Source organism: Nerophis lumbriciformis, linkage group LG10 (assembly GCF_033978685.3).
Source record: "Nerophis lumbriciformis linkage group LG10, RoL_Nlum_v2.1, whole genome shotgun sequence".
NCBI classification, from domain to species: Eukaryota; Metazoa; Chordata; class Actinopteri; order Syngnathiformes; family Syngnathidae; genus Nerophis; species Nerophis lumbriciformis.
In genome coordinates, this window is record NC_084557.2 from 34,995,822 (window position 1) to 35,021,068 (window position 25,247).

A 25,247-nucleotide genomic window follows, 5' to 3' on the forward strand; every position below is an offset into this window, starting at 1 on the left:
CTGTAAAGGGCTATGAATGTATAGGTGTCAAACTCAAATACAGAGTGGGCCAAAATTTAAAACTGAACAAAGCCGCGGGCCAAGGTTGAACAAATTAACCTTTAACGTACTCTACGAGCTATCGTCACATCCGCTTTTCATCCATTCTAACATCGTTCAGACCCAGTCACAAGATATGTGCAGCTTCTGTACGCACACACGAGCGAATGCAACGCATACTTCATCAACAGCGATACAGGTTACACTGAGGGTGCCAGTATAAATAACTTTAACACTGTTAAAAATATACGCCACACTGTGAATCCACACCAAACCAGAATGACAAACACATTTCGGGAGAACATCCGCACCGTAACACAACATAAACACAACAGAACAAATACCCAGAATCCTTTGCAGCACTAACTCTTCCGAGACGCTACAAAATACACCCCCGCCACCACCAACACCCCCCCCCCCCCCGCCCCCCCTACACATTGTAGCGTCCCGGAAGAGTCAGTGCTGCAAAGGGTTCTGGTTTGGTGTGGATTCACAGTGTGGCGTAAATTTCTAACAGTGTTAAAGTTTTTTATTAGGCTACCCTCAGTGTAACCTGTATTGCTGTTGATGAAGTATGCGTTGCATTCTAATGTGTGTGCGTGCAGGAGCCGCACATGTTATGTGACTGGGCCAGCACTCGGCTGGCTGGCTGGCTGGCGTTTGGAAGACTCCCAGGAGGATCGGCGGGCCAGCTTTAGTGTTAATTTGATGTCGCCTCAAGGGCCAAGTGAAATTACACGGCGGGCCAAATTTGGCCCGCGGGCCAGAGTTTGACACCCATGCGCTAGAGTATATAAATCTAATCCATCATTATTTGTTGTGGCTTTTGCAATCGTGCTGTAACAGAAAGTTGCTTTGTTATGGCATTGGCAATTGTGATGACATTTCTTGGTATTGGTCTGTTTTAGAATAGAATCAAATAGACTTATTGTCATTGCAAATTAGGAACAACAAAATTGCAGATGATCCGCCAGCATAAAAGCACACACAGACTAGACATTTATTACAGTTGTATACATGTATAAAAATAATGATTAAAAAGGAAAGTAATAAACTGGTTCATAAAAGTATATGGAGAGTGAAAACAGTTCAGTGCAAAGTGTTACGGTATCAGTACAGTGAGGTATGTTGATATGTTGAATTAAAGTGCAGAGTGAAGTGGATTGTTCAGATGTGGAAAGGGGGAGGGGGATGGTGAGGAGAGGCGAAGCTCATGTTGTGTTTGCAGTCCGTATGGCCCAGGGGAAGAACTGTAAGTCTGGTGGTGTGGGATCTGATGGCAACAGGTTCAGCAGGTAGTGGGTGTGGTGAGAGGGATTGCAAGTGATGGCCTTCAATTTTTTAATGCGGGTGTTCTCCGTGGGAGGCAGGGGGCAACCAATGATTTTCTGGGCTTTCTTCCTGTCCTCCACTGTGGAGCCTGGGTACCACACACTCAGTCACTACGTTTCCATGCACTGAATTAGTCTGATTTCTCAAATAGTTCGGTTTGTTGTATTTTCACACCTATGTGTGAAGTCCAAGTGTCCATGCCATGTGACTATTGGTTATACGCCATGTGCATCCCATACACTGGAAGGGCAGTATTTTTCTTATTAGCACGAAGAAATTGCTTCCTTTTCCGGTTGATCTATGACGTCACACTAGCCATCTGCGAATCCTTACAACTCGTTTAAACTGATGTCCGCTGTAATATTGACACAGATGACAAATATTATGTTTGTAATGGCTACGTTGATGTAAAATAACAGACAACATCAAGAAATTATCTTGGATTGCGCTACAAACATGACGCTACTGCCAAGAATGTATCGAGGCGGATGCAGGTCGGATGCAATATAAGGCCGGCGGAAGAGTTTTTTCAAAGGAATTTTTGGACGAAAATGATGGAAACAAAACTTTTGAATGTCTTAAAGTTTATTCAAAAGGCTCTGTGGATAGATGGAAGGAGTTTTAAATCCAAAGGAAAAGACTGTTTGAGCCCTAACTGATATCTTGAGGATGGTTGCTATTGTTCTGAACATCTTGTTCATCAGTTTGGAGTGCGCAAATGCAGCGTGAAGAGGTTTGTGTACGCTTGATTGTTCGTCTTTAACATACCTGCTTCATTCGTTCGGGAGTCTGAATCATTAGTTCGGGAGTCCAGATTAAGCCGGCATTGTACATTTCTTTAGGTACCTTCTTAAAAACATATGTTTCTTTTTTTCTACCATCGATGCACTTCAAAATGTTTTGTTCTTTTAATTTGTGAAGCAAATAAACAGTCTCCTCTTTATTACAATTGTTGCCTATGTTTTTATTGAATGGTATTTGCTTCCGGGTTGTTTTCCGCGCCTTGAGACGTGTGCATGTGTGATACTAAGGATCCTCTCCTACTGCACACACCCCCTCGAGAGATCTGGTTTCCAATCGCATAATCAAGGTGTGTTAGTCCGATTTTTTAAAAACCAAACATGATCGGATTAAGGTGTTTCCATGGGCTGTAGGAGGCTTATTTAGAGCCAAACTATTTGACATTTTTTACTAATTTAGTTCATGGACACGTACTGACTGAGTATGTGAATGTACTCTCCACAGAGCATGATATAAGGCCAGCAGAAGCTTCAGGTCCAATTAGTTTTTTCATCAGGATATGGAGGAAGTGCAGCCGCTGCTTGGCCTTCTTTACCAGAGCCTTGATGTTAAAAGACCAGGAGAGGTCTGCGCAGATGGTGGTCCCCAGAAACCTGATTGAGGAAACACTTTCCACACATTCTCCATTTATGAGGAGGGGGGCGTGGATGTGGATGTGTCTCCTAAAGTCCACAGTAAGTTGTTTTCTTGACGTTCAGGGTCAGGTTATTTCTTGAGCACCACCTTGTCAGGTTGCTGATGTCTGCCCTGTACGCCGTCTTGTTTTCTCTTGTTATAAGCCTAACGACGGTGGTGTTGTCCGCGAACTTGAATATCGCGTTGGTTGGGTGGGGCGCGATACAGTCTGGGGTGTACAGAAGAGGACTCAACACACAGCCCTGGGAAGGGCCAGTGCTAAGAAGGAGGGTTGAGGAGAGGTGAGGGCCAAGTTTAACATGCTCAGGGCGGTTTGTAAGAAAGTGGCAGGTGGAGGTGGGGGTGTGAATCGGTAGACCAGAGCGTTTTGAAATAAGAATGTCTGGCATGATGGTATTAAAGGCTGAGCTGTAGTCCACATTAACATGCTCAGGGCGGTTTGTAAGAAAGTGGCAGGTGGAGGTGGGGGTGTGAATCGGTAGACCAGAGAGTTTTGAAATAAGAATGTCTGGCATGATGGTATTAAAGGCTGAGCTGTAGTCCACATAAAGCATCCTCACGTAGCTCCCCATGTTCCTCAGGTGACTCACCACGGTGTGGTGTCAGAGCGATGGCGTCCTCCGTTGATCTGTTCGCTCTGTAAGCGAACGGGTGGGGCTTGATGTGGCTTGAGACTAGACACTCGAAACATTTCATGACTACAGACAAAAGGGCTACGGGTCTGTAGTCATTGAGGCAGTCTTTGGAATTTTTCTGGGTATGAGAATGATTGTGTCAGATATGAGGTATTGAGGGACAGTGGCATGGGGCAGGAAGAGGTTAAACAAGTTGGTGAAGATCCCTGCCAGCTAACCAGCACACGCCTCGATGCCATCTGGACCAATTGCTTTTCTGGGGTTCACTGTTCTCAGATTTCTCCTCATCTCATGTTCCTGGAGAGTGGGGGAGGTGGTTTTTCTAGCATGCACACATCGCACTGTATGGAATGGCCTCAATCTCGTTACCTTGCGTAATGACAATAAAGCTGATTCTGATTCTGGTGGAGAAGCAGTGGCTGCAGGTGAGAGGGTAAATCATATCGGGCAAAGAAGCTGTTTAGTTCCTCTGCCAGTGGGCCAGTGGTCTACTGCTGGTGGTGGAGGATGGGCTCTGTCCTCTGTAGGGCCTAGATTCCCCCTCCACATCTGCCAGGGGCCATTGTCCTGTGTGGGTCCTCTAATTTCCTCCTGTAGTCCTGCTTTGCTTGATAGATGCCTCTTCCCAGACTGTTATTGTATGCTGTCCTGTCCTCTGACCTGAAGGCAGAGTTGCAGGCCCCGATCAGAGCCTGAACTTTAGAAGTCATCCAGGGTTTCCTTGGTGGGAAAACCTGGATTAATTCATCCATACTGACATTTTCTATACAAGTTTTTCTGTAGAACAGCCCCGTCTCCGTGTGTGCCTCCAGGTCCTGTTGGTCAAACGCACTCCAGTATGAACAAGCAAAGCAGTCTTGTAGCTGGAAGAGGGCATCAGCAGGTAATGTGCTAATGGTGTGTGTTGTGGGATTTTGCCTGTTTCCTGAGGGGGTGGGCCCCCGGGATAAGGAGCGGACTACGTTTATCCCTGATTTCCACAGGATGCAAAACGGCAGCGGAACGTCATTGCCACGGTAGAGGACTCTTTCCATTTTTATTTAACCGACATGGCGGTGACGTTTGGCATCCCTGCGCTAAATGAACACAGGGCTTCTATTTTTGCCGGTCGCCGCAACACAACTGTTCAATTTACTTCAGTTGAGTTAATTTCGAACATACATAAAATATAATTACAATGTAATGCATCACATATTTACAGTTGTTTCACTACAGCATATCCGAAAAGAAGTAGGAATATTTTTTTTTTTAAAGTTCAATATATTTATGATAATTGTTGTTCTTTGTACTTGGTGAACACTTATAGTTTGAACAGTCTCTAAAACTGAATCATGTTAGTACATTGTTTGATTTCCTTGCTTAATCCATTCCATAATTTAATTCCACATACTAATACACTAAAGGTCTTAAGTGGTGTACGTGCATACAAATGTTTTAAATTATATTTTCCTCTAAGGTTATATTTCTCCTCTTTTGTTGAGAAGAATTGTTGTACATTCTTGGGTTAGGGTTATAGTTTGCTTTGTACATCATTTTAGCAGTTTGCAAATGCACTAAGTCATTGAATTTCAATATTTTTGATTCAATAAATGTTTGTATATTCTCTATATTCAACATTATGTATTATTCTAATTGATCTTTTTTGTAACATTGTTATTGAATGAAATGCAAATTTGTAGTTATTTCCCCATATTTCCTCACAATAACTCAGATATGGTAACACGAACAAGCAGTAGAGAATATGAAGTGGTTATTGGTTTTATTCATTATTGACGTGTTTCTTGCTACGTTATGTTGTATATCTTTTACATGAGGTTTCCAATTCATTTTATCATCTACTATTAAACCCAAAAAAGTGTTTTCTTTTACTCTTTTCATATCTGCTCCGTCTATTTGTTTTTGTGTTTGACTTTCCCTTCTACTGTTACCGAATAGCATTATCTTTGTTTTGCTGAGATTCAAAGAGTTTGTTTTTGTCAAACCATCTCTATAATAATTTAATTTCTTCTGATAATATTTGTATTAGCTTCTGTGTATTTGTACTAGCTGAAAAGGGACAAGCGGTAGAAAATGGATGGATGGATGAAATCTGACTGTGTTGGACAGGAAGTCATGCACAAACACAAAAAAAATATCTGATTTACTTTCAAAATAAAACAGTCCATCTTTAAGGTGGATCGTATTTTGCAGTTCGAAACGTCCGAATGGGCGGGGACAGACATGAAGTTAACTTTACCTTGTTGACACACATGCTGATTCTGGATGTCCAAAATTAAAGAATCGTACACAGGCATATCCCAGGCAGCTACAAACCCCGTTTCCATATGAGTTGGGAAATTGTGTTAGATGTAAATATAAACGGAATACAATGATTTGCAAATCCTTTTCAACCCATATTCAATTGAATGCACTACAAAGACAAGATATTTGATGTTCAAACTCATAAACTTTATTTTTTTTTTTGCAAATAATAATTAACTTAGAATTTCATGGCTGCAACACGTGCCAAAGTAGTTGGGAAAGGGCATGTTCACCACTGTGTTACATGGCCTTTCCTTTTAACAACACTCAGTAAACGTTTGGGAACTGAGGAGACACATTTTTTAAGCTTCTCAGGTGGAATTCTTCCCCATTCTTGCTTGATGTACAGCTTAAGTTGTTCAACAGTCCAGGGGTCTCCGTTGTGGTATTTTAGGCTTCATAATGCGCCACACATTTTTTAATGGGAGACAGGTCTGGACTACAGGCAGGCCAGTCTAGTACCCACACTCTTTTACTATGAAGCCACGTTGATGTAACACGTGGCTTGGCATTGTCTTGCTGAAATAAGCAGGGGCGTCCATGGTAACGTTGCTTGGATGGCAACATATGTTGCTCCAAAACCTGTATGTACCTTTCAGCATTAATGGCGCCTTCACAGATGTGTAAGTTACCCATGTCTTGGGCACTAATGCACCCCCATACCATCACAGATGCTGGCTTTTCAACTTTGCGGCTATAACAATCCGGATGGTTCTTTTCCTCTTTGGTCCATAGGACACGACGTCCACCGTTTCCAAAAACAATTTGAAATGTGGACTCGTCAGACCACAGAACACTTTTTCACTTTGTATCAGTCCATCTTAGCTGAATTCAGGCCCAGCGAAGCCGACGGCGTTTCTGGGTGTTGTTGATAACGGTTTTCGCCTTGCATAGGAGAGTTTTAACTTGCACTTACAGATGTAGCGACTAACTGTAGTTACTGACAGTGGGTTTCTGAAGTGTTCCTGAGCCCATGTGGTGATATCCTTTACACACTGATGTCGCTTGTTGATGCAGTACAGCCTGAGGGATCGAAGGTCATGGGCTTAGCTGCTTACGTGCAGTGAATTCTCCAGATTCTCTGAACCCTTTGATGATATTACGGACCGTAGATGGTGAAATACCTAAATTCCTTGCAATAGCTGGTTGAGAAAGGTTTTTCTTAAACTGTTCAACAATTTGTTCACGCATTTGTAGACAAAGTGGTGACCATCGCCCCCATCCTTGTTTGTGAATGACTGAGCATTTCATGGAATCTACTTTTATACCCAATAATGGCACCCACTTGTTCCCAATTAGCCTGTTCACCCGTGGGATGTTCCAAATAAGTGTTTGATGAGCATTCCTCAACTTTATCAGTATTTATTGCCACCTTTCCCAACTTCTTTGTCACATGTTGCTGGCATCAAATTCTGAAGTTGATGATTATTTGCAAAAAAAAAAAAAAGTTTATCAGTTTGAACATCAAATATGTTGTCTTTGTAGCATATTCAACTGAATATGGGTTGAAAATTATTTGCAAATCATTGTATTCCGTTTATATTTACATCTAACACAATTCCTCAACTCATATGGAAACGGGGTTTGTATATGTGCATATGGGGTCATGTGTCAAATGCCAGCTGATACGGGCGTCGGGGATGCAGCGGCGTGGTTCATGGTAGTTCTGTGTGTCTGCAACACTCGCCAGGGAAGATATCACTGTTGTGTTGTTGCTTGCTACAAAAAAAATAAAGTTGTTGTTCTGCAAGGCAAAACTGTTTTCTTTTCCACGAGTCAAATCAAGACGCCCCCGCCTGTGGATATTGATAGACGGCAGTGTTTGAGACGTTACACTGTGTTTACTTCAGTGTTCACTTTATCACATGATTGTGCATGGTTTTGCGAGATCTTGTAAAAAGTGCGCTATTTGTGGTGGTTATGTATTGCTGGTGTTCTGCATCCTGTGGAAATCAGCGGTCATACTGCAGGCCAAAGTGGATCAAATCAGATATTTTTCGAAAGGGCAAAAAAAATCTGATTTGGTGTCCAGTGTAAACGGAGCCCCAGGGAGAAGTGCTCAGACTGTACTAGGTGGGGGAAGGTTGCTCTGTAGGCCTGCTTCATATTGCTATGAACATGGTCAAGTGTGTTATTCCCTCCAGTATCACACTGGCCATGATGGTAGAGTTTGGGGAAAACAGTCTTCAAGCATGCCTTACTTAAAGTCCCCGGCGATGGTATGAACGTTGTTTGGTCGACACGTGATGAAGCTGGCCGAGTGCAGTGCTGGCATTTGCATTGAGTGGAATGTAAACAGCTGTAACCATGGCTACCGTTAGCGCCTGATGGAGGCCCTATTGTATGGTGGCCGAGAAAGGTCACAACAAATACAAACGCCACAACACATCAACATAAAGCCACAACTAAGGATCGACCGAGTTGGCTGAGGCAGAAGGTTGAAAACGTTTTATTGAACTTAGTTGGAAAAGTAGGTGAAAGTAAGTTATTGTGATCACTTTTGGACTGTCAAGGACCATCAACAATGTACTTTTCAAAGTATGTGTTTGCGACGTTGTTATAAACTTGGTCCGCTGTCATTTCCGTTGTGCCTTAAAGTTGTTTTGTTGTGGCTCAATGTTGTGGCTCAATGTTGTTGTGTTGTGGCCTTATGGCCCAGTTTCCACTGCACTCCAAATCTGATTTGTTGCCCTCAAGTGACACAGATGAGATACTTTTTGCCAGTCGAAATGCTCCGAAGTGCTTTAAATCTGATCTTTTTCCATCAGATTTGGGCCACGTCACACTACTGTCATGTCTGTTGATCATGTTTTTGTTTAAGTCATGTTCTTTTTGGTTTTTGGACACTGAGTTCCTGCTTTTTCACTCTCTTGTTTTGTCACCTTAGCAACCATTAGTTTCACCTGTTTCACATTTTGAGTCACGCACCTGTTTTCACTAATCATGTCACTATTATTTAAGCCCATTGTTGCCAGGAAGTCAGCCTGGCGACATTAACTGTGGTACCCTTGCGACTGTGGACTTCTGCTACCCATGTGCCCATGCTACCATAGTTCATGATGATCGTTTCATGTCACAGTAAGTGTTTTTGTTTCTTGCCCATAGTCTGCCTAAGTGCTAGTTTTTGTTTCATTAGTCAAGTTTGTTCTCCACCATTGTGCGCGCCTTTTGTTTGCTCCTTTTTTTTGTAGTTTATTGTGTTAAAATAGATATGTATCCACCTCCAAGTCATGTCCGATCCAGCTTTACTTGCATCTCGGGAAAACAAAACCCTCACAGTCCTCGTATTGACAACTACATTTACACTGCACGCCAAAGTGGCCCAGATCTGTTTGTTTCGAAACCTGATTTTTTTTTCCAGCTGACTGTTTACACTGCAAGTAAAATGTGGTCTTCATCAGACTCCAGTATAAATGTGTACAGGCCCGAATGAGGCCTGGGCATCACTTGCATGTTCGATAAAGTGAAAACAAAGTAAGTTGACCAGATTACTACTACAAAATAAAATTAAAGTCGCCACATCTTAAAAATGAGTGTTTTTTACGTGAAAATAAAAGTAATATAATGTCTATATATAGTGTAATGTTTATGGGAGGCTTATAATCTTATGGCTTATGGCTCTTCAGTAGAAGTCCGAATCTGGTTGTAGTCTGATCTTTTCAAATGCAACTTCAGTCCAAACAGGCAACATGAATTGCAACTTTATTGTAATCTTTGGATGAGCTACGTTGTATGTATGTATGTATGTATGTATGTATGTATGTATGTATGTATGTACAAACCCCGTTTCCATATGGGTTGGGAAATTGTGTTAATGTAAATATAAACGGAATACAATGATTTGCAAATCCTTTTCAACCCATATTCAATTGAATGCACTACAAAGACAAGATATTTGATGTTCAAACTCATAAACTTTATTTTTTTTTGCAAATAATAATTAACTTAGAATTTCATGCAAGACATGCCAAAGTAATTGGGAAAGGGCATGTTCACCACTGTGTTACATGGCCTTTCCTTTTAACAACACTCAGTAAACGTTTGGGAACTGAGGAGACACATTTTTTAAGCTTCTCAGGTGGAATTCTTTCCCATTCTTGCTTGATGTACAGCAAAAGTTGTTCAACAGTCCGGGGGTCTTCGTTGTGGTATTTTAGGCTTCATAATGCGCCACACATTTTCAATGGGAGACAGGTCTGGACTACAGGCAGGCCAGTCTAGTACCCGCACTCTTTTACTATGAAACCACGTTGATGTAACCGTGGCTTGGCATTGTCTTGCTGAAATAAGCAGCGGCGTCCATGGTAACGTTGCTTGGATGGCAACATATGTTGCTCCAAAACCTGTATGTACCTTTCAGCATTAATGGCGCCTTCACAGATGTGTAAGTTACCCATGTCTTGGGCACTAATACACCCCCATACCATCACAGATGCTGGCTTTTCAACTTTGCGCCTATAACAATCCGGATGGTTCTTTTCCTCTTTGGTCCGGAGGACACGACGTCCACAGTTTCCAAAAACAATTTGAAATGTGGACTCGTCAGACCACAGAACACATTTCCACTTTGTATCAGTCCATTTTAGATGAGCTCAGGCCCAGCGAAGCCGACGGCGTTTCTGGGTGTTGTTGATAAACGGTTTTCGCCATAGGAGAGTTTTAACTTGCACTTACAGATGTAGCGACCAACTGTAGTTACTGACAGTGGGTTTCTGAAGTGTTCCTGAGTCCATGTGGTAATATCCTTTACACACTGATGTTGCTTGTTGATGCAGTACAGCCTGAGGGATCGAAGGTCACGGGCTTAGCTGTTTACGTGCAGTCATTTTTCCAGATTCTCTGAACCCTTTGATACTACGGACCGTAGATGGTGAAATCCCTGAATTCCTTGCAATAGCTGGTTGAGAAAGGTTTTTCTTAAACTGTTCAACAATTTGCTCACGCATTTGTTGACAAAGTGGTGACCCTCGCCCCATCCTTGTTTGTGAATGACTGAGCATTTCATGGAATCTACTTTTATACCCAATCATGGCACCCACCTGTTCCCAATTTGCCTGCACACCTGTGGGATGTTCCAAATAAGTGTTTGCTGAGCATTCCTCAACTTTATCAGTATTTATTGCCACCTTTCCCAACTTCTTTGTCACATGTTGCTGGCATCAAATTCTAAAGTTAATGATTATTTGCAAAAAAAAAAAATGTTTATCAGTTTGAACATCAAATATGTTATCTTTGTAGCATATTCAACTGAATATGGGTTGAAAATTATTTGCAAATCATTGTATTCCGTTTATATTTACATCTAACACAATTTCCCAACTCATATGGAAACGGGGTTTATATATATATATATATATATATATATATATATATATATATATATATATATATATATATATATATATATATATATATATATATATATATATATATATATATATATATATATATATATATAAATGTTCTGTATATATGTATACATATGTATGTATATATACACATATATGTATGTATGTATGTATATGTATACATACAGATATATACAAATATACACTGAAAATGTATACGCAATTTATTCGCATATTTCTGAACAAACTGTGAGAAACCGTCTCAGGGAAGCTCATCTACATGCTTGTCGACCTCATCAGGGTATCAACCTGACTGCAGTTCGTCGTCGTAACCGACTTGAGTGGGTAAATGCTCACATTTGATGGCATCCTTCATGTTGGAGAGATGTTCTCTTCATGGACGAATCCTGGTTTTCACTGTTCAGGGCAGATGGCAGACATAGTGTGTGACGTTGTGTGGGAGAGCGGTTTGCTGATGTCAAAGTTGTGAATAGAGGGGCCCATGGTGGGGGTGGGGTTATGGTATGGGCAGGAGTATGTTATGGACAACGAACGCAAGTGCATTTTATTGATGGCGTTTTGAATGCACAGAGATACTGTGATGAGATACTGAGGACCATTGTAATGCCATTCACCCGAGACTATCACCTCATTTTGCAGCATGACAATGCACGGCCCCATGTTGCAAGGATCTGTACACAATTCCTGGAAGCTGAAAACATCCCAGTTCTTGCATGGCCACCATACTCACCGGACATGTCACCCATTGAGCATGTTTGGGGTACTGTGGATCGGCATATATGACAGCGTGTTCCAGTTCCTGCCAACATCCAGCAACTTTGCACGGCCATTAAAAGGGAGTAGACTAACATTCCATAGACCACAATCAACAACCTGATCAACTCTATGCGAAGGAGATGTGTTGCACTGTGTGAGGCAAATGGCGGTCGCACCAGATACTGACTGCTGTTCTGACCCCCCCAGACCACCTTTATAGCAAAACTGCACATTTCAAAGTGGCCTTTTATTGTGGGCAGCCTTAAGGCACACCTGTGCAATAATACTGCTGCTTAATCAGCATCTTGATATGCCACCCAGCAAACCAGCTCAGTGGCCTTGTGGTTAGAATGTCCGCCCTGAGATCAGTAGGTTGTGAGTTCAAACCCCGGCCGAGTCATACCAAACTCTTCAAAAAATGGGACCCTTTGCCTCCCTGCTTAGTACTCAGCATCATGGGTTGAAACTGTGGGTTAAATCACCAAATGATTCCCGAGCGCGGCGCATGCTGCTGCTCACTGCTGCTCACTGCTCCCCTCACCTCCCAGGGGATGGGTCAAAAGCAGAGGACAAATTTCACCGCACCTAGTGTGTGTGTGACAATCAGTGGTACTTCAACACCTGTGAGGTGGGATGGATTATCTTGGAGAAAAAAAAAAAGGTCACTAACACAGAGTTAGACATATTTGTGGACAATATTTGAGAGGAATGAGTCTTGTGTGTATATAGTAAAAGCTTAACATCTTTAAGTTCATCTCATGAAAAATGTGAGCAAAAACATATATATATATATATATATATATATATATATATATATATATATATATATATATATATACACAAACCCCGTTTCCATATGAGTTGAGAAATTGTGTTAGATGTAAATATAAACAATGATTTGCAAATCCTTTTCAACCCATATTCAGTTGAATGCACTACAAAGACAAGATATTTGATGTTCAAACTCATAAACTTTATTTATTTTTTTTGCAAATAATAATTAACTTAGAATATCATGGCTGCAACACGTGCCAAAGTAGTTGGGAAAGGGCATGTTCACCACTGTTTTACATCACCTTTTCTTTTAACAACACTCAATAAACGATTGGGAACTGAGGAAACTAATTGTTGAAGCTTTGAAAGTGGAATTCTTTCCCATTCTTGTTTTATGTAGAGCTTCAGTCGTTCAACAGTCCGGGGTCTCCGCTGTCGTATTTTACACTTCATAATGCGCCACACATTTTCGATGGGAGACAGGTCTGGACTGCAGGCGGGCTTAGGAGTGTACCCGCACTCTTTTTTTTACGAAGCCACGCTGTTGTAACACGTGCTGAATATGGCTTGGCATTGTCTCGCTGAAATAAGCAGGGGCGTCCATGAAAAAGACGGCGCTTAGATGGCAGCATATGTTATTCCAGAACCTGTATGTACCTTTCAGCATTAATGGTGCCTTCACAGATGTGTAAGTTACCCATGCCTTGGGCACTAATGCACCCCCATACCATCACAGATGCTGGATTTTGAACTTTGCGTCGATAACAGTCTGGATGGTTCACTTCCCCTTTGGTACGGATGACACGATGTCGAATATTTCCAAAAACAATTTGAAATGTGGACTCGTCAGACCACAGAACACTTTTCCACTTTGCATGAGTCCATCTTAGATGATCTCGGGCCCAGAGAAGCCGGGGGCGTTTCTGGATGTTGTTGATAAATGGCTTTCGCTTTGCATAGTAGAGCTTTAACTTGCACTTACAGATGTAGCGACAAACTGTATTTAGTGACAGTGGTTTTCTGAAGTGTTCCTGAGCCCTTGTGGTGATATCCTTTAGAGATTGAGGGATTGAAGGTCACGGTCATTCAATGTTGGTTTCCGGCCATGCCGCTTACGTGGAGTGATTTCACCAGATTCTCTGAACCTTTTGATGATATTATGGACCGTAGATGTTGAAATCCCTAAATTTCTTGCAATTGCACTTTGAGACACGTTGTTCTTAAACTGTTTGACTATTTGCCCACGCAGTTGTGGACAAAGGGGTGTACCTCGCCCCATCCTTTCTTGTGAAAGACTGAGCATTTTTTGGGTAGCTGTTTTTATACCCAATCATGGCACCCACCTGTTCCCAATTAGCCTGCACACCTGTGGGATGTTCCAAATAAGTGTTTGATGAGCATTCCTCAACTTTATCAGTATTTATTGCCACCTTTCCCAACTTCTTTGTCACGTGTTGCTGGCATCAAATTCTAAAGTTAATGATTATTTGCAAAAAAAAAAATGTTTATCAGTTTGAACATCAAATATGTTGTCTTTGTAGCATATTCAACTGAATATGGGTTGGAAATGATTTGCAAATCATTGTATTCCGTTTATATTTACATCTAACACAATTTCCCAACTCATATGGAAACGGGGTTTGTAATGAAACTAAATGTCTGTAATTGAATTTAAGTGAGCTGAATTTACTGTAACATCATTTTTGTGACTGATGCTGATACTGAGAAAGATGGTGTAGATCATGGGTGTCAAACTCTGGCCCGCGGGCCAAATTTGGCCCGCCGTGTAATTTAATTTGGCCCTCGAGGCAATATCAAATTAACATTAGAGCTGGCCCGCCGGTATTATACAGCGGTGGTGCCGCTGTAACACTGCATTCACCGCTAATACTCATACTTGCCAACCCTCCCGATTTTCCTGGGAGACACTTTTGTTTTTGTGATATGGGGTGTAACAATAACTTTTAACAACGATTGGGTTCAGATTTTGTGGTTGCCAAAACCATTCAGGAACAATATTTTTTCAGAACGATACGATCCAAAATGTTTCATCGAGTTGAAATCAATTCAGTAACTTTTTAGCCAATAATTCAACCAGATGGACTGTGAAAAAAAACTAGATACTGGGAGACTGCAGGTGAAGTTTCCTATATTTCTATTATTTCTTGTAAAGGAATTACCGTAGATAACAGTGGCTAAAATCACCGAAGATAATTACGTCAGCGTACAGATATGTATTTTCATGGCCATCACGATCATGTCATATATTTTATTCAGTGCAGCCCCCTCTTTAGCGGAGGGGGGGGATGTACACAACTCTCACAATAATACATTGCATTTCTCTGGGCAAATAAAATGGCCTTACCTTCAAAGTCAGATATTGCTCAGTTCCTCCTCCCCTGATTCTTGCCGCTGACATAACAGTTCCTCCATCATATTTTCAAGATACTGAGGATTTGCCAATAGTATAACCGGAAGAGTTAGAGTTTGGTAGGTCCTTTACTAACCATGCACCGGAGTCTATGGTCAGCTCCTTCCCATCTGATGTGCTTTTTTTTTTTTGGCTTGTTGTCGTCTGTTGCCTCCGTCTGCAGCGATTCAAGCGACTGGTTAGCGTAGCAGGCCAGCTTAGAGAAGGACTGCAGCATAGCTGGGTAAAAAAGTCAGAAATGTGTGCGCTTTGTCAGCTTTATTAAGGTTGCCGGATGATAACAAAGTTTTTCAGAGTATGTCCTTCGAGCTCTGCACAAGAAGGTGAGGAAAATAAATAAAAGCTCAAGTTAGACACCTCTGGGGAGCGCCACCTTGGATCTTTTCGCTTACTGTTTGTTTTTTAATTGTTTAAAAAGTGCTAAAAACAACTTTAGATAAATTCTGCTGTTCTTGAAGCCATTTTTTTTCTACAATCAATAAAATGTATTATTTACCCTTTCAATCTATATATATCTTCTAAAAGGTCAACTAACAGAGCACAGATCAATTTTCTTCGATCTTAGGAATATAAATCATTCTATCGATCAGTCGTTACACCCCTAATATATAAATATGTATTTGTGGGTATATATACACACGTATGTAAATATATGTATATACTGTATATACACACACGTATATAAATGCATTAATGTATATATATGTATATGCAATATTTATACATATATATATATATATATGTATGTATATATATATATATATATATATATATATATATATATATATATATATATATATATATACTGTATGTGTGTGTGTCTATATATGTGTGTATGTATGTATATATGTGTGTGTATATATATATATATATATATATATATGTGAGTGTGTATGTACCGTATGTATATATGTGTGTGTGTATATATATATATATATATATATATAATATATATATATATATATGTGTGTGTGTGTGTGTGTGTGTGTGTGTGTGTGTGTGTATGTATGTATATATTCAATTATTTATTTAAAATAAGCCAAATCTTTGGACTAACCTTCTCATTCAATGCTTTTTCTTTATTTTCGTGACTATTTACATTGTAGATTGTCAATGAAGGCATCAAAACTATGAATGAACACATGTGGAGTTATGTACTTAACAAAAAATGTGAAATAACTGAAAACATGTTTTATATTCTAGTTTCTTCAAAATAGCCACCCTTTGCTCGGATTACAGTTTTGCACACTCTTGGCATTCTCTCTGTGATCTTCAGGAGGTTTCTCATTGTCATCCCATTGGGTTGAGTTTTTTCTTGCCCTGGTGTGGGATCTGAGCCGAGGATGTCGTTGTGGCTTGTGCAGCCCTTTGAGACATTCGTGATTTAGGGCTATGTAAGTAAACTTTGATTGATTGATAGTCACCTGAAATGGTTTTCACTTCACAGGTGTCATAGTTTTGATGCCTTCAGTGACAATTTACAATGTAAATAGTCATGAAAATAAAGAAAACGCATTGAAATGAGAAGGTGTGTCCAAACTTTTGGCCTGTACTATATATATATATATATATATATATATATATATATATATATATATATATTAGCGATGTCCGATAATATCGACCTGCCGATAATATCGGCCGATAAATGCTTTAAAATGTAATATCGCAAATGATCGGTATTGGTATTATCGTTTATTTTTTTTATTTTTTTTATTTTTTATTAAATCAACATAAAAAACACAAGATACACTTACAATTAGTGCACCAACCCAAAAAAACTCCCTCCCCCACTCACAGTCATTCACACAAAAGGGTTGTTTCTTTCTGTTATTAATATTCTGGTTCCTACATTATATATCAATATATATCAATACAGTCTGCAAGGGATACAGTCCGTAAGCACACATGATTGTGCGTGCTGCTGGTCCACTAATTGTACTAACCTTTAACAGTTAATTTTACTCATTTTCATTAATTACTAGTTTCTATGTAGCTGTTTTTATATTGTTTTACTTTCTTTTTTATTCAAGAAAATGTTTTTAATTTATTTATCTTATTTTATTTTATAAACATTTTTTTTAAAAAGGACCTTATCTTATCCATACCTGGTAGTCCAAATTAGGAATAATAATGTGTTAATTCCACGACTGTATATGTCGGTATCGGTTGGTAATTAAAGAGTTGAACAATATCGGGATATAGGCAAAAAGCCATTATCAGACATCCCTTATATATATATATACAGTCAAGAAAATAAGTATTTGAACACCCTGCTATTTTGGAAGTTCTCCCACTGGAGGGGTCTGAAATTTTCATGGTAGCTGCATGTCCACTGTATGAGAGATAACCTAAAAAGAAAAATCCAGAAATCTCAATCTATGATTTTTTAACAATCTGTTTGTGTGATACAGGTGAAAATAAGTATTTGAACACCAACATTAATATTTGGTAGAGTAGCCTTTGTTTGCAATTACAGAGTTCAAACGTTTCCTGTAGTTCTTCACCAGGTTTGCACAGACTACAGGAGGGATTTTGGCCCACTCCTCCACACAGATCTTCTCTAGGTCAGTCAGGTTTCTGGGCTGTCGCTGAGTAACAAAGACTTTCAGCTCCCTCCAAAGATTTTCAATTGGATTTAGGTCTGGAGACTGGCTAGGCCACTCCAGAACCTTGATATGGTTCTTACAAAGCCACTTCTTGGTTTTCCTGGCTGTGTGCTTTGGGTCATTGTCATGTTGGAAGATCCAGCCATGACTCATCTTCAATGATCTGACTGAGGGAAGGAGGTTTTTGGCCAAAATCTCACAATACATGGCTGCAGTCATCCTCTCCTTAATACAGTACAGTCGTCCTGTCCCATGAGCAGAAAAACACCCCCAAAGCATGATGCTACCACCCCCATGCTTCACAGTAGGAATGGTGTTCTTGGGATGCTACGCATCATTCTTCTTCCTCCAAACACGCACAGTGGAATTATGACCAAAAAGGTCAATTTTGGTCTCATCTGTCCACAAAACTTTCTCCCATGACTCCTCTGGATCATCCAAATGGTCATTGGCAAACTTAAGACGGGCCTTAACATGTGCTGGTTCAAGCAGGGGAACCTTCCATGCCATGCATGATTTCAAAGCATGACGTCTTCGTGTATTACCAACAGTGACCATGGAAACAGTGGTCCCAGCTCTTTTCAGGTCATTGACCAAGTCCTGCCGTGTAGTCCTGGGCTGATTCCTCACCTTTCTTAGCATCATTGAGACCCCACGAGGTGATATCTTGCATGGGGCTCCACTCCGATTGAGATTGACCGTCATGTTTAGCTTCTTCCATTTTCTAATGATTGCTCCAACAGTGGACCTTTTTTCACCAAGCTGCTTGGCAATTTCTCCGTAGCCCTTTCCATCCTTGTGGAGTTGTACAATTTTGTCTCTGGTGTCTTTGGACAGCTCTTTGCTCTTAGCCATGCTGAATGTTTGGGTCTTACTGATTGTATGGGGTGGACAGGTGTCTTTATGCAGGTAACGACCTCACACAGGTGCATCTGATTCAGGATAATACAGTGGAGTGGAGGAGGACTTTTAAAGGCGGACTAAAAGGTCTTTGAGGGTCAGAATTCTAGCTGATAGACAGGTGTTCAAATACTTATTTTCAGCTGTATCACACGAATAAATTGTTAAAAAATCATAGATTGTGATTTCTGGATTTTTCTTTTTAGGTTATCTCTCATACAGTGGACATGCACCTACCGTGAAAATTTCAGACCCCTCCATGATTTCTAAGTGGGAGAACTTGCAAAATAGCAGGGTGTTCAAATACTTATTTTCTTGACTGTATATATATATATATATATATATATATATATATATATATATATATATATATATATATATATATAGTGAGATAGATCACTTCAACCTTCGACTTGACCATTTGATAAGTAGCTCACCTGTCAAAAGGGACCAGTGATGCCTGAGGGGATATATTCCACCTGGCGCTAGTGTTTGACCTGCCTCCATTCAATAGTGTAACAATATTTTTGAATGTAAAAATGACCCGGGGACAAAAACTGCTCTTTGAAAATGTGCCGGGGACATGTCCCTCCCAACCTCCAAAAGAAATGACGTCTTTGATGTCATGACTCAAGAATAATAATAATAATAATAATAAGAAAACATGTATTGATTAACTGTTTACTGTTTACCTTACAAAGAGGTTAGTTGACCACTTTTTTAATAAAAAATCACTGTTCGCCATCCTGTACATAGTATATGAACAATGCTGGTTTGCATGATGGTCACTAGAAGCGTGACGATTGGTGGACTGGAGGCCCTCCTCCTCTTATCTCCGCGCAGGGAGATGTTCCGTGGAGGAGGAGGGAGTGTGCAGCCTTCAGCAGGCAGACCGTCAAGCGCAAAAAGACACAAGGCTCATCCGCTCGCCTCCCCATTGACGTCAGTCCGGTATCACATGAACCAGCAGCGGCCAATCGGCGCGGCGCTGCCGGAGAGAGCTGGCTCCTTTACAGCAAGATAGGGGAGGGAGGCGGAATAAAAGGAAACCGAACCAGTGAGCCTGTAATGAGCACAAAACCCTACAGAGGAAGCGAGACAAGCCGCAATAGGATCTTTCTTTCCTCTTCGTCCTTCTCCTCGCGTCTTTCTGGCGGTGGATTTATTCGTCTTGGCACCGAGGCGGCGGAGGGAATGGATAATAAGGCCATGGCGCTAACGTGCTGAAGTCGCTCCTTTTTGGCAAGAACAGGCTCGATTCATGGAGCAAAATGGCGGATTGTTTACAGTGTATCGTAAAAAAGGCTCCCCGTGTGGATATCCTGCCATAAAACTACTCGAAGGCTCCTTGAGCGGCCTCGTCTCCAGTAATTAGTCGGGTTCTAGCACCACTCGGTAGGTAGACACCCCCTCCCCCAGCTCCAGCTCCAGCACGGCCACAATAGACATCGCTCATTTTGATACATCTGCACCTACTGTACATGTCGGCCTCCCCTCCTCGTTTAGGACCGCGGTGGGATTACTAAAACATGGATTTCAACAGCACCGGGGGAGGCAACGAACTGCACAACAACCAGTTTTATCAATGCGAGGAGAGCAAGCCTCTACTGGGGGACATGTCGGAGGGGAACAACAACGCCAAAGTGGGCGCGGGGCCGTGTAAGCGCAGCCTGCAGCAACACTGCAGCAGCAGCGGGATGCGCTACAAGCTGCTCCACGAAGGGGACATCCAGGTGTGCGTGGTCAAACACCCACGCACCTTCCTCAGCAAGATCCTCACCTCCAAGTTCTTGCGGAGATGGGAGCCGCATCACCTCACGCTCACGGACAGCAGCCTGACCTCGGCCACCGTGAGAAGCTTTTTATCTTTTCTTTCTCTTTTGTACTATGCTGAGTCTTGTATTCCAGGGTTCCCCAAACCCCTTTTCCACCAGTGTCCGGTTTAATGTATGCATTATTTTCACAGACCAGCTTTCTACCTAAAACAGCAAAAAAAAATGTGCCTTTGGCTACAATCTGGCACATTAACATTGCATATGTCCATTAATGTGCATTGTCCCATGGAGTCCATGGGACAATTTGGGTTAAAGATATTTTTTGCAAACCAGTAATTTTCATCTGCAAATTATGTGTTGTTGTTGAGTGTCAGTGCTATCTAGAGCTGTAATACTCTTCTATATCAGTAGGTGGCAGCCGGTAGCTAATTGCTTTGTAGATGTCGGAAACAACGGGAGGCAGGGTGCAGGTAAAAAGGTATCTAATGCTTAAACCAAAAATAAACAAAAGGCGAGTGCCCCTGAAAAAGACATTGAAGCTTAGGGATGACCATGGAAAACGAAACTAAAACTGAACTGGCTACAAAATAAACAAAAACAGAATGCTGGACGACAGCAAAGACTTACTGTGGAGCAAAGACGGCGTCCACAAAGTACATCCGCACATGACATGACAATCAGCAATGTCCAAACAAAGAAGGATAAAAACAACTGAAATAGTCTTGATTGCTAAAACAAAGCAGGGAATAGCGCTCAAAGAAAGACATGAAACTGCTACAGGGAAATGCCAACAAAAGAGGAAAAGCCACCAAAATAAGAGCATAAGACAAGAACTAAAACAGTACACGCAGGAAAACACCAAAAAACTACAAATAAGTCACGGCGTGATGTGACAGGTCGTGACACTTACTTTGAGATGAGCTATAGTGACGCATGCTTGGTTATGGTTTGAATTCATATCCAACAATTGCAACAATGACTTTTTACTGTCAATATCAACTACCGAGTTTACATTTTTAATGTTTTCGCATTTTGTCAATGAACTAAATGATAAATAAATGATAAATGGGTTATACTTGTATAGCGCTTTTCTACCTTCAAGGTACTCAAAGCGCTTTGACAGTATTTCCACATTCACCCATTCACACACTGATGGCGGGAGCTGCCATGCAAGGCGCTAACCAGCACCCATCAGGAGCAAGGGTGAAGTGTCTTGCCTCCAAAAAGGTTGAAAAACACTGTTTTAGGGTTCCCCAACCTTTTTTCCAACAGGCACCAGTTTATTGTATGCATTATTTTCACGGACCAGCTTTCTACCTGTGGCAGATAAAACAGCAAAAAAAAAATAAGCATGAAAAATTTGCCTTTGACTACAATCTGGCACATTAACATTGCATATGTCCATTAATATGCATTGTCCCATGGATTCCATGGGACAATTTGGGTTAAACCTATTTGGGTTAAAGATATTTTTTGCAAACCAGTAATTTTCAACTGCAAATTATGTGTTGTTGTTGAGTGTCGGTGCTGTCTAGAGCTGTAATACTCTTCCATATCAGTAGGTGGCAGCCGTTAGCTAATTGCTTTGTAGATGTTGGAAACAGCGGCAGGCAGCGTGCAGGTAAAAAGGTATCCAATGCTTAAACCAAAAATAAACAAAAGGCGAGTGCCCCTGAAAAAGATATTGAAGCTTAGGGATGGCTATGGAAAACGAAACTAAAACTGAACTGGCTACAAAATAAACAAAAACAGCATGCTGGACGACAGCAAAGAGTTACTGTGGCGTAAAGACGGCGTCCACAAAGTACATCCGCACATGACATAGCAATCAACAATGTCCAAACAAAGAAGGATAAAAACAACTGAAATAGTCTTTATTGCTAAAACAAAGCAGGGAATAGCGCTCAAAGAAAGACATGAAACTGCTACAGGGAAATGCCAACAAAAGAGGAAAAGCCACCAAAATAAGAGCATAAGACAAGAACTAAAACAGTACACGCAGGAAAACACCAAAAAACTACAAATAAGTCACGGCGTGATGTGACAGGTCGTGACACTTACTTTGAGATGAGCTATAGTGACGCATGCTTGGTTATGGTTTGAATTCATATCCAACAATTGCAACAATGACTTTTTACTGTCAATATCAACTACCGAGTTTACATTTTTAATGTTTTCGCATTTTGTCAATGAACTAAATGATAAATAAATGATAAATGGGTTATACTTGTATAGCGCTTTTCTACCTTCAAGGTACTCAAAGCGCTTTGACAGTATTTCCACATTCACCCATTCACACACTGATGGCGGGAGCTGCCATGCAAGGCGCTAACCAGCACCCATCAGGAGCAAGGGTGAAGTGTCTTGCCTCCAAAAAGGTTGAAAAACACTGTTTTAGGGTTCCCCAACCTTTTTTCCAACAGGCACCAGTTTATTGTATGCATTATTTTCACGGACCAGCTTTCTACCTGTGGCAGATAAAACAGCAAAAAAAAAATAAGCATGAAAAATTTGCCTTTGACTACAATCTGGCACATTAACATTGCATATGTCCATTAATATGCATTGTCCCATGGATTCCATGGGACAATTTGGGTTAAACCTATTTGGGTTAAAGATATTTTTTGCAAACCAGTAATTTTCAACTGCAAATTATGTGTTGTTGTTGAGTGTCGGTGCTGTCTAGAGCTGTAATACTCTTCCATATCAGTAGGTGGCAGCCGTTAGCTAATTGCTTTGTAGATGTTGGAAACAGCGGCAGGCAGCGTGCAGGTAAAAAGGTATCCAATGCTTAAACCAAAAATAAACAAAAGGCGAGTGCCCCTGAAAAAGATATTGAAGCTTAGGGATGGCTATGGAAAACGAAACTAAAACTGAACTGGCTACAAAATAAACAAAAACAGCATGCTGGACGACAGCAAAGAGTTACTGTGGCGTAAAGACGGCGTCCACAAAGTACATCCGCACATGACATAGCAATCAACAATGTCCAAACAAAGAAGGATAAAAACAACTGAAATAGTCTTTATTGCTAAAACAAAGCAGGGAATAGCGCTCAAAGAAAGACATGAAACTGCTACAGGGAAATGCCAACAAAAGAGGAAAAGCCACCAAAATAGGAGCGTAAGACAAGAACTAAAACACTACACGCAGGAAAACACCAAGAAACTACAAAGTAAGTCACGGCGTGATGTGACAGGTCGTGACACTTACTTTGAGACGAGCTATAGTGATGCATGCTTGGTTATGGTTTGAATTCATATCCAACAATTGCAACAGTGACTTTTTACTGTCAATATCAACTACCGAGTTTACATTTTTAATGTTTTCTGCTGGTGGTGTGCCTCACATTTTGTCAATGAACTAAAATGTGCCTTGGCTCCAAAAAGGTTGAAAAACACTGTTCTAGGGTTCCCCAACCCTTTTTCCACCAGGCACCGGTTTAATGTATGCGTTATTTTCACAGACCGGCTTTCTACCTGTGGCAGATATAACAGCAAAAAAATGAGCATGAAAAATTTGCCTTAGGCTACAATCTGGCACATTAACATTGTATATGTCCATTAATGTGCATTGTCCCATGGAGTCCGTGGGACAATTTGGGTTAAACCTATTTGGGTTAAAGATATTTTTTGCAAACCAGTAATTTTCATCTGCAAATTATGTGTTGTTGTTGAGTGTCGGTGCTGTCTAGAGCTGTAATACTCTTCTATATCAGTAGGTGGCAGCCGGTAGCTACGGTAATTGCTTTGTAGATGTCGGAAACAGCGGGAGGCAGCATGCAGGTAAAAAGGTATCCAATGCTTAAACCAAAAATAAACAAACTGTGAGTGCCCCTAAGAAAATGCGTTAAAGCTTAGAGAAGGCTATACAGAACAAAACTAAAACTGAACTGGCTACAAAGTAAACAAAAACAGAATGCTGGAGGACAGCAAAGACTTACTGTGGAGCAAAGACGGCATCCACAAAGTACATCCACACATGACATGACAATCAGCAATGTCCAAACAAAGAAGGATAACAACAACTGAAATAGTCTTGATTGCTAAAACAAAGCAGGGAATAGCGCTCAAAGAAAGACATGAAACTGTTACAGGAAAATACCAACAAAAGAGGAAAAGCCACCAAAATAGGAGCGTAAGACCAGAACTAAAACGGGACATGCAGGAAAACACCAAAAAACTACAAATAAGTCACGGCGTGACGTGACAGGTCGTGACACTTACTTTGCGACGAGCTATAGTGACACAAGCTTGGTTATGGTTTGAATTCATATCCAACAATTGCAACAATGACTTTTTACTGTCAATATCAACTACCAAGTTTACATTTTTAATGTTTTCTGCTGGTGGTGTGCCTCTGCATTTTGTCAATGAACAAAAATGTGCCTTGGCTCCAAAAAGGTTGAAAAACACTGTTCTAGGGTTCCCCAACCTTTATTCCACCAAGGACTGGTTTAATGTATGCATTATTTTCACGGACCGGCTTTCTATGTGTGGCAGATAAAACAGAAAATGAGACATGAAAAATGTGCCTTTGGCTACAATCTGGCACATTAACATTGTATATGTCCATTAATGTGCATTGTCCCATGGACTATAACAAAAGAGTTGTAATATACATCTATTAAAAAGCTTATTGGTGTGTTTAGTGCAGAGCTGGGCAAATATTTTGACTCAGGGGCCACATTGAGAGAAAAAAAGTGTCTGGGGGGGGGGGCCAATGTGTATATGAATGATATATACACATTTAGCTGTAAAAAATCTGCTGTACAGTATGTGTGTTTGGGTACCTTTTTTTCAGGAACACTTAATATCAAAAGTCACAACATCCGATAGAATTAAATTTGTTTTTATGACAGACCACCTCAAAAAAGCAGAATGGAATTT

General features: G+C 40.8%; 1 protein-coding gene across 2 annotated transcripts in view; it reads left to right on the plus strand.

Annotated features, from left to right (window-relative positions):
- Positions 1-25,247, plus strand: part of cmip (c-Maf inducing protein) — a 130,950-nt gene that overhangs the window by 10,937 nt on the left and 94,766 nt on the right. The window contains exon 1 of one of the 2 annotated variants that reach the window (XM_061969759.2): positions 19,419-20,433. The exons of the other annotated variant lie outside the window; for it this stretch is intronic. Within the exon in view, the coding sequence (XP_061825743.1) occupies positions 20,113-20,433 (321 nt within the window). The 5' untranslated portion in view covers positions 19,419-20,112. Of the gene's footprint in view, positions 1-19,418; positions 20,434-25,247 lie in introns of those variants that run through there. 2 annotated transcript variants of the gene reach the window in all.